At 46.8% G+C, this 11,085-nt stretch overlaps 1 protein-coding gene across 1 annotated transcript; it reads left to right on the top strand.

Annotated features, from left to right (window-relative positions):
• Nucleotides 1-2,709: 2,709 nt before the first annotated feature.
• On the top strand, nucleotides 2,710-5,434 carry LOC9659484. Its single transcript, XM_002969446.2, has 4 exons — nucleotides 2,710-3,194; nucleotides 3,259-3,799; nucleotides 3,849-4,932; nucleotides 4,988-5,434. Exons 1-4 carry the CDS (start codon nucleotides 2,710-2,712, stop codon nucleotides 5,023-5,025), a joined length of 2,148 nt encoding a protein of 715 aa, XP_002969492.1. The 3' UTR covers nucleotides 5,026-5,434.
• Nucleotides 5,435-11,085: the final 5,651 nt, after the last annotated feature.

Here is an 11,085-nt window from a genome sequence, read left to right as displayed (position 1 = left end):
CAGAGACTAACTCCTAATACTAAGGGAGGCTTGGGGTGAAAGCCCAAAGCGTGTGTTCCTCAAGGGGGGGGGGGGGGGCTATGGGGGGTTCCAAATGTATAGTAGGGATAGTGGGTAGGTCGGGCATGGCCGATCAACCTGAGGCATAGTCTAGCTCCTACTTGTGTGCCTGTCTTTGTTCTGCGTCCGGCTTGGGTCTAAGCCCAAGCTCCATTCCATGCTAGTTGGTGGAGTACTCATGTCCTCGCATTAGGCCACCAATATGCCGAAATAGTGCCAGACTCCGTTTGGCTCCGTTTTGCATGCTGGTCCTGGCATTGGGATGCTAGTTACTCTAGGACTGTTCCAAGTTGCTCCAGGCTCCTGTCCCTTCGCTCCTTGGGCTTTATGCTCGGGAGTTGCTCCGTGGTTCAGTTCCATCATTCTTTGACTTCACGCTTGGGAGTTTGGCACCGTTCCTTCGTTCAGTGGCCCAAGGCCCTGAACCTCGGGTTCCTATGGACACGTGGCATCTGTCACATGGCACAAAGAGGGTTTAGGTTCCGCTTCGTGGTGTTATCCTATAGTAAATCACCATAGGATAAAGGGTCAAAACCACGTGCGCTACATTGGGTAGGGTGTGACATCTGGCTGGTCCAGTTTGCTCCTACTGAGCTTGACCTGAGGGGTAGGGTGTCAAGAGAGTGAGGCTCTCGGGAGAGCTGCGGTTCTCAACTTCCGTTCACGAAGGCATGAACTTACAAGGAAACATGGTGGATTGTAAGCAACCAAAGAGAATAACTTGAGAGACGATTTATGGGGTTCAAATATAGAAGGAAAGGGCCCATAAATAAGAATGTACCCCCTTTTCTAATCGATTAAGGATCTTGGGATATTTGGGGTTAAGTGTCCTTGGGTTTGAATAGTATTGGGTTGGATGACCTCTTGGGAAGTTAAAATTTAGGATCTTACAAAATCAATCCAACAGCTACCAAAATCCCACTACGTTAATATTAATATATAGCATCATAGCTGTACACTTGGCCCTCACACTAGAGAATTTGTTTGTAGATTTGTTTGATTATTTTTGGTTTTGTTTTATTTTGAATGTTAATATAGGATTTCAACCAGTAATTTCCTCTGGTCAAATAAGGGTAAATCCAACTTCTGCTATGTTAGCATCTCCTGATAAATCCAACTTCTGCTACGTTAGAATCTCCTGATACCATTGTTATTTCGATTGTCGTTTCACAGGGTGCTGTAGTTACTCCTACACTCACTCCTCAACCAGTTTCTGGAGCTGGAGCTGCTAGGACGTCCACTCATGCTCAAGCCACTCCAGACTCCAAGGATGACCTGGCTGTTCTTCTGAACACCGATAGCTCTTCGGTGATTCCTACTTCGGAAGGCACTTCTGATCTCGCTGATGCTATCACGAGCTGCTATGACAGCTCCAAGAAATCATTCTGGGAGAGTCTTAACAGCCAGGCATCAGAGATCAAAGCCATTTCGAAGTTGGAGGAGGTTCTGAGGGATAAAGTGATTCCGCAGAATTGGAGAGTGAAGCAGCCTAAGCTCAAGATCAAGGATCCCAATGTACAAAAGGAACTCAATGAGCTAGCTGGCTTTAAGCACACGGAGTACCAACTCACGCTCCTCAGTCTGCTGCTTGACGCTCGGAAAAAGGAACTTGTGATTTTTTCCGGGCAGGTCAAGAATGCTTGCAGGACATTCGACGATCATCTCTTGGACATCGTTCTAACTGCCCTACAAGACATCTCCAACCCAAGCTCCAGAAGTCTTCTTCAGCGCGAGCTAGCGGCGATGGTTTATGCCAAGAGAGATCTCTTTGCAAAAGACGTCATCTTTGCTCAAGCTAACAGAAGGCTTCAGGAACAGAACCGGCAGAACGCTGAGGATGCTCGCCTGGCGGCACAGGACAAGGCAAAGTTGCTAAGCTGAAGAGTGCTCCTTCTCTGAAAGACACAAAAGGAAAAGAAAAAGCTCTGGTGATCCAGTTGTACCCTAGGATGATGTCATAGATTTGATTTGAGAAGGCAATTACCCGCAATGGTAGTTCCTTGTGATAGGTTCTGAGGTGCAACGGGAAGTGTGCTTGATGTACCGACAATGCAGATGTCGTCTTGTTATCGCCATAGAATACACGAAAAACTCGGGCTGCAGGAGACAATGGCAACTCACATCGAGAAACCACCGAGCGTCTGATACTGGAGGCTGCTGATTCGAAATCCACCAACACTGCGACCATCAATGTCCTTTAATGGTCCTTCGGATTAGATCCGAGAGATGTATTGCCATTGTATATTACTCGACTGAGCAAGGGTAATGCGACCATCGCTAGAGTAGGGTCTCATTCTCCAACTTGCTATGATAAGCCAATGCGCCTGGGCAAGGGTGAGACTCAGTATTAGATATGTCCATACGACCCCGAGTAGAAAAGATGGTAACATTACCTACAGCTGGACATTAGGCAAGTGACGCACTGCTTTTGAATTAGTAACAGACCATGAGTACTACATAGGTAAATCTAGGCCTCTGCTAGGTCTCAAGTTAGGGATTATTAAAGTGGCAATGTGACAGGGTTACTAGCGAGTCTAAGGATTACACGACTTTAACACAAAGGCATTGTCTTCACGAAGACTCGAACCCAAACCTGCGAAAAAGATAATTAAAAAGCATTTAGGGTTCATGTTTTCTAAACCTAAAGCTATGGCGGAGCTCAGCGGACGCGGTAAGCGTTTCGCACAGTTGTCATCTGTGGTTACAGAGAAAAGAAGGAAGGTCATGGATGAGTTCGAGGAAGCTTGGACATTCTCCGTGAGATTGGAGGAATGTTTTGGGCATCTGACAATGGAGAGCTTAACGAGCAACGAAACGTGGTGCCGGCTGTTGGCTCCGGACATGAGTGGAAATCTGGGAGAGTTTGATTACATGGGTCGAAAGGTGACGAAGGATCTCATAGATTTCGTATTTCTTAGCGACAGGGATGATTGTCCCAGGCTGCGGCTGCCCTTTGCGAAACCTAAGTACATCACAGGGACACCCGGGTTTGGCAAAAGTGTCAGCATTTGTGCTGGAGTGGGCTTTCTGCTTGTCAAGTCGCACTTGGCAATCAAGGCCAAACAGCTCAAGGAAACGCAAGGGTTACCACAGAGTGAAGAGATCAAGCCAGAGGTTACCGTCAATGTCCCAAGGTAAGGCCTCTTGTTTTGCAGCTCTACATGCATTGTCTAACGAGAACTTTGCCTTATCAATCAGCAACTTGTTGGACGTTCGCGTGATTCCGCTAGACATGGGGGCACCGGGTGAACAGGAGATACCACCAAACATTACCAGCAAGCAACCAGAGATTACCAGCAAAGGTGAAGCGAACCAGCTTGCTAAGAGGGAAACGAAGATGCCAGATCTTGCGACATGCCGGTTCTTACTTCTGGCTGGAAACTATTTCATGAAGGATCCGGTGCGAGCAGTATACAAAGCCTTGGTTTTGGCCTATATCCACGAGCCGGCTGTTCACAAGCGACTGATAGCTGCGAACGAGGACGCCCCAAAGATGCTTCATTTCTTACGTACACGGGGGGAGAAAATCTTCATTTTCATTGACGATGGAAATGCGATGGATGTGAGCAAGGACGATTCACCGTCTGTAAGCAATCAGAAGATGGCTGCACGCGACTTTATCGATGAAATCCCTCTCGAGTGCACCACAGTCATCTGTGCCTCCGTGAGGAGCTCCTTGAGGAAAGAGATTTCAAAAACTCCTGAAGTAGAATTCCACACTTGCGTGGGGGGATTTAACGTAAGTGTCATTCTTTACTTACGCTGAGCTCAATTTTGTTTTTCGACAGTTCACGGAGCTCGGAGTTTACTTGAAACGTCAGGGCATGAGTTTTGAAGAGCTGGACTACAGATTGACTGGCACAGTGCCTTGGCTGGTTGATTACTGGATCCATTTAAAGAAGGGGCGCCTTTCAAGCAAGTACCTGTTGGGCGAGAATGTAAAGGGACTTGAGAAGTCGCTGCTTGAAGTCATCCGGAAGCCGGTCAACAACGGTGATGGACGATGGACTCGGAACGAGCTCCTTAAGGCTATTGCAGGGAGACGCATCTCTGTTCTATCCGAGGCCATGGACTCCAGGTGTTACTATCGCGGTGCTGACGGCAAAGGTCACTGTCTGACGCAGCATTTGCAGACGCTTGCTCATGTTTGGCTAGCTCAAGAGCTACGCAGGAAGCAGGACCGCGACATGGAAGCAGAAGTTCGCTACTTCACGCAGGGTATCTCAGAAAGCAGGAACATGTGCACCATTGGGTGGAATGCTGAGGAAGCCACAATACTTGCCCTGAAGCTTCTCAACGTCGGCATAACAGGGGCCAATGTGACACTGAGTCACCATCTCCAGGTTGTGCCCGTTAACAAGATGACGCGATCCATGGTCAGCTTGAAAAAGGTGAGTAGAAGTCCGACGCTCTTCGTGAACCAGAACTACAATCACATTGGAGCCGATGTGTATTATGCCGACCAGCAGGTGCTCATCGTCTTCCAGATAAGCGTTGCTAAAGATGCCGTGAAGCTTCATCGTCACACCAAAGAAGTCGCAAAAAAGATCTTTGAAGGGGACTCCAGAAGAAAGGTTCTCGTCTGGGTTCTTTCCGACCTTGAAGAATCCGCTTACGTCCCTGAGGATAAGGAAGCAGACTACGAGGAAGTGTTCACGCCATTCGGAGATTTGCACTACGCGTTGAGCTCTATTGATGAGCGGGTCAAAGAACTGAGAGGCAAAGTGGACATGTTTTGTCGACAATGTGGCAAAGACAAGACTCCGGAGGAAGTGCTTTGCAGCTTCTGCAACAGTTGGTACCACGTGGGATGTACAAGCTACAGAAACGAGGAGGTCTGGATATGTGATGATTGCAAAGTCGGCCATGGACGTAAGCTTCGTTTCATTCTTTCGTTTAGTCACCAACTGTTGAGTTATCTTTGCAGTGGAAGTCGAGGAAGATGATGAGGACGACTTTAGATGAAGACACAGAGATGGAGGATGACGCTTGAATTTCTTGTGAAGTCGTTTGATAGTTACAGTTTTTCTGTCTTGAGCTTGACAGCACATGCCCGAGTCTCACGCCCCAAGGATTTGAAAGTATATGGACCTCCAGCTTTGAAAACTGCAATACGTAGATAACAGCATGGTAGTGGTGCCGAACTCGGTTTTGTTGTCGCTAGCTGTTGGTTGAACTACCGTACTTATGTCGTGCATTGACAAAGTTGTCGGGAGGCTCTCGTTGGTACAACAGCTACTGTTTTTGCCAACACTGAATGCTGAACTAGGTTTGCATGGGGGTGTACGTTTATGCCCGAGGTGAAGGTTTTAGGCATTGCTTGTTGAACCTCTGCAATGAGTTGAGGCTTGTGGTTGGACGTAGACAATAAAAAAAAAAAATTAAAATGCTTTTGAATTACAAATTCAAGAAGTGAATAATACATGTATTTCTTGTTTAGAATCTTAGTACTTTTTAAAGGACGACCAGACAGTCAGACGCTTGTGCTTGGTAGAACATGTAAGTTTAAGCCAAGATTTAAGTATGGCTATGATGCCGTATACTAATATTAACGTAGTGGGATTTTGGTAGCCATTGGATTGGTTTCAATCCGGACCATTCGCTCCTGTATATAAGCTAGGGTTTTTGGGCTAATTGATATACACATTTCTGTATTTGGTGGAGGTGAGGGGCACTTTTGATTATCCCTAGGGAGTGCTTGGATTTGGGATTTCGGTTTAAATCTAACTTTTTCCATTTCCTTTCTTTTGTTCTTTCCTTTTAGGATTTTGGTTTAGATCTAGCTTTTTGCATTGTCTAGATCTACCATTTCTTTCCAGCTTTTTGTCATTTCTCTTCTTTTGCTCTTTCTTTTTCATTCATCTTCATGGCCGATCCACAATCTCCTCCTTTGACTCTAGAGCAGCAGTTGGTTCAATTGCTTGATGCTATACGCTTGCAATTGAACAACCAAACTCAGTTGATGGCGGCGTTCACGGCACATGGTACAACTCCTCCTGCTCTTGGTGCCAATCCTCGTGTTCGGCCGGAGTTCTTTCGTGGGAGTCCTAGGGATGATGTGTACCATTGGTTCGATCACTTCACGGTGATTGCCACATATCATTCTTGGGATGATGCTCGATGTTTGCGTGAGTTCCCCACATGTCTCCAAGGGACGGCATTGCAGTGGTACAATGGATTGAGCGCAGCCACTCGTGGCGATTGGAGTGTTCTTCCGGACGTCTTCAAACGCGCCTTCGGACACGCCGATGATTGTGATGATGCCTTCCAACAATTGCATCGTCTTCGCCAAGGGCCATCTGAGTCGGTGATGCAATTTGGCGTTCGTTTCCGAAGTCTTTTGCTTCGTGCGGAGCCAAATATGTCGGAGCGGATCAAGCTAGGAATGTTGTGGCCAGCACTTCGTCAAGATCTTGTCGGACTTGTGCATGCACTTGCTCCTGCCACTCTTGACGATGCTCTTCGTTTGGCACAACGTTATGAGACGTCACCTCTTCCACTTCTTGCTACACGTCCTTCAGCCCCACTTCCTATGAGTGATGGTCTTGTTCCCATGGAAGTTGATGCTGCTGCTACTCGAGTCGAAGGACAAGGGCGAGGACGTGGTCATGGCCGTGATGTTCATTGCTGGGCATGTGATGAAGTTGGTCATACTTATCGGCGTTGTCGGCGCTTTCCGGATTGGCGACCTCCATTTCTTGGGTGGAGACCTTGGCGTTAGCAACGTCCCGTTGGTGTTGCTGCGATGGAAGGTTTGGATACCGAGGTGCATTCGGGAAACGAGGAGTCGCGCGAGTAATGGAGGGACCTTGCGCGAATAAGTTAGTGACCCCTCCATCTTTCTTTCGAGAGTATCATCAAGGGGTTCACTCAGCACCGGTTCATCCAGTGTTTACTTTCTAAACTTGTTTTTATAATAAGAGGTCTCCTATTCTTCTCTCCGTGTTGGTTTATACAAGTTCGAGTTTATCTTCTATTGCTCGACCTGTTGCCACACGTTGTCGTCTACACTTGCGTCGTGCGGCAGATCCAGTTTTCATTCTTTATGGCAACGGCCGTACACATGCATGTGCACGAGATGAGACGGATCTGGTTGTGCGTGTGGGCGATCTCGAGTTTGAGTTGCAGTCGTTGCGGGTGGTGCCGAGTCAAGCTTTTGACCTCATTCTTGGTATGGATTGGTTGCAGCGCAATCATGCCAAGTGTGACTTTGAGGCTTCTCCCCCTTGTCTCATACTTCCTTATGTTTCATCTATTCCTCTCACTTCCGTACCTCTTCGTCCCTCTACTTCTACCTCTGCTTCCATTACTTTTGTTCCCCCACTGTTTCCTCTTGTGTTTCCATCTTGTTCTGCTCTTCCCTTTCCCGATCCCTCCGATGATCTTTGTGTTGCAGCGGTTGACCGGCTCATGAAGGAGTATTCTGATCTCTTTGAATTTGACCTATCGTCTGGGGCCAAGATTGCCACACGTCATCCCATTCCAACCGGGGATGCTCGTCCAATCAAGGTTCCTGTTCGTCGTCGGTCACCCAAGGAGATCAAGATTTTACGTGCAAACGTTAAAGAGATGTTGGAGAAGGGTGTTATTCGGAAGTCGCGGAGTCTTTGGGCATGTGAACCTTATCTTGTGACGAAGCCTGATGGTAGTATTCGTTTCTACATCGACTATCGTTCGTTAAATAAAGTGACGATCTCGGACGTGTACCCTCTTCCTCACACTGCTGATCTCTTGGATCGTTTGGGGCGAAGTCGTTGGTTCACCAAGCTAGATCTTGCTTCTGGGTATTGGCAAGTACCGATGGCCGAAGAAGATATTCCTAAGACTGCTTTTCGTACACCATTTGGTCTGTACGAGTTCTTGGTGATGCCGTTTGGTTTGAACAATGCTCCAGCAACTTTTCAGCGGATGATGGACGAGGTTCTTTGCGATATGCCGGAGGTGACGGCTGACTTCATTGATGATGTCTTGATCCACTCGGAGGGGACGTGGGAGGAGCACGTTCGTGATGTTTGTAAAGTGTTGGATCGGCTACGCGACGTTGGTTTAAAGCTGAAGCGGTCGAAGTGCGTGTTTGGGTCCAAGGACACAACTTATCTTAGGTACCGTATTTCTCGTGAGGGTTTGCAAGTTGATCCTGACAAACTTGTAGCCGTTCTAAAGTTCCCTACTCCGAAGTGTGTGAATGATGTGCAGCGCTTTTTGGGTAGGTGCAGTACCTCGGTCGTTTTGTGGATCATCTTTCTGATCGCACTACACCATTGCGAGCATTGCTGAAGTCATCCACGTCATCTTTCATCTGGTCTCCGGATTGTGAGCGGGCGTTCGTGAATGTCAAAGAGCTATTGACGACTCCTTTGGTTTTGGCATATCCTGACTACACTCGGCCTTTTATTTTGCGCGTGGATGCTTCTGACATTGGTCTTGGAGGTGTGTTGATGCAAGAGAGCTCAAGTGTGCCTGGTCAGCGCCATCCCATTGCATACATAAGCCGTACATTACAACCAGCAGAGATGAACTACTCCACGACGGAGAAGGAGTGTTTAGCAGCAGTCTGGGGTTTCGAAAAACTTCATGCATATCTACATGGTTTTCGGACGTTACTTGAAGGTGATCATGCTGCTGTTACTTCATTATTGAAGCGGAAGAACTTGGTTGGTCGTACGGCTCGATAGGCTTTGAAGCTTCAGATATATGATTTCGATGTTGTTCATCGCCCAGGGAGTTCTATGGCTGATGCTGATGCCCTTTCTCGAGCTCCTCTTCCTTCTCCACTCACTTCTCATGTTTCTAACGAACCTGTTGTTCCAGCATCTGTGGATTTTCTAGATGAGGATTCTGTGCCATCGGCAGTTGCTGTCCTTGACGTTCAGTGTCCACAGGGCGCAGAGCAAGATCTACCTTCTCTTGATGAGGTTCGCGAGGCTCAAAAGATTGAGCCGTGGATTCGAAGGCTTTGAGATGGGTTTGAGAATCCTGCATCACTTGCTGATGACTTGCCCTTCCGGCATTTACATTCTCAATATCGCCTTGAAGATGGCCTTCTTTATTTTGTGGGGACGGATCCTGATGGTCATTTACGGCTGGTGGTGCCTTCGGTGTTTATTCCGCGGTTTCTCCATGCCTACCATGATTCTCCTGTTCTAGGTGGTCATATGGGACACCGTCGTGTCACCGAGAAGCTGCGCAGATCTTTCTATTGGCCAGAGATGCGACGTGATATTATCCGGTATGTGCATAGCTGCGTTTGGTGCCAAACTCGTAATACTCCCCCTTGTGCTGCGGAAGGATGGTTGGAGTCAATTGCAGTTTCTCGTCCATTTGAGTTGGTGGCGTTTGATCTTATGGGACCTTTTCCATGATCGACTGCTGGCAATGAGTATGTTATTATTGCTTCTGACTACTTGACTCGTTGGGTGGAAGTTGGTGCTCTTGCTAGTGCCTCTGCAACTGTTGTTGGATACTTCCTCCTCAATCGAGTGGTGTTCCAGCATTCTTGTCCAGAGCGGATTCTTTCGGATAATGGTCCTGCATTTATGGCTGAGGTATTTCATGTTTTAACATCTCGGTTGGGGATACGCCACACTTTTACGAGTGCTTATCATCCATAATCAGACGGTCTGGTGGAACGGCTCGTTCGGACATTCAAAGGGATGATTGCGAAGTATGTGAACTTTCAGCATTCATGGTTATTTGCCGTCTCTTCGGTATGCCTATGTCACAGGGGTGCAGAGTTCTATTGGTGCTTCACCATATAAACTTCTATATGGTCATGATCCAATATTACCAATAGAGTTGGGTTTACCTTTGCGATTGCCACGAGCTCCTGATGCTAGGTCATGGGATCAATATTTGACAAGCATTCTTCCACTTGTCCGAGTAGAGTCTACTGAACACTTAGGCCGTGTACAAGTGGGATAACAACGGCGCTACAATTCCCATCATTGTCCACCTGCAGAGTACAAAGTGGATGATTTAGTGTTAGTCCGTTTTCCCCATCTTACGGTACGTGGTTTATCTAAGGAGCTCCTTGCGCAGTGGAAAGGACCGCATCGGGTGTTGCGGCAAGTTGGACCACAAGTTTATGAGGTTCAGCATGACGTTCAGCATGCCGATCCTCTGGAGATTGTGCATGTGCAGCGGTTAAAACGCTTCATACAAAGGGATCAGGAGCAGTTAATACCGTCTACAGATCCACCGATGCCTCCTCCTGACGTTCCTCTAGATCCCGGCCCATCTACAAGAGAACCCTGACGGCCTTCCATTATTCCGAGAGGAGGGGATGATGTGAGGGCCAAGTGTACGGCTACGATGCCGTATACTAATATTAGTGTAGTGGGATTTTGGTAGCCATCGGATTGGTTTCAATCCGGGCCACTCACTCATGTATATAAGCTAGGGTTTTTGGGCTAATTGATATGCACATTTCTGTATTCTCTTTCCATATTCCATGCACTCACAACATTTGCTTCATGAACTTTTGCAATTGCTTGGAACAATGAAATTTATAGAATACAGTTCAATTTCTTTATTTTTGTTTGAATCAGCTATGACTATAAATGGAGGAGCAAACCTAAAAGGATCATGTTCTTGTTCTTAAAGGTTCTTGTTCATCGGAGCTTTGTTTGTATTTCCTGGCCAATTTGATCCTTTTTTAAAATCCTAATGGAGGTATGTTCTTTTCCTATAGATTTTTGGTCTTCTTCTTTGTTCTTTTTTATTGTTGCGATGTATTTTTAGGAGGGCAGGAGTCGATTGCATGGACAAGTCTGTTTCTGACACGCTCGAGGGCTTTTTTGATAAGCGGATGTGCAGAGGGAGGAACATATTCGAGATTACTAACGCTTTTGAAGAACTCTGTCCGGGAAATAAAGTACTTACATGTTGGTTAAAAGCTAGGAATATTAAATTCAAAGATTCCACCATCTTAAGTCCTTTTTCAACAAAGATTTGATATTTATAAAAACCTCACTTAAAGTTCACATGATTTTCAAATGCAAACACGACATTCTTCTCAAACTTTGA

The sequence above is a fragment of the Selaginella moellendorffii genome, unplaced genomic scaffold (assembly GCF_000143415.4).
Source record: "Selaginella moellendorffii unplaced genomic scaffold, v1.0 SELMOscaffold_12, whole genome shotgun sequence".
NCBI lineage: Eukaryota > Viridiplantae > Streptophyta > Lycopodiopsida > Selaginellales > Selaginellaceae > Selaginella > Selaginella moellendorffii.
Note: the sequence above shows the minus strand (reverse complement) of the source record. Positions and strands in the feature narration are given on the sequence as shown.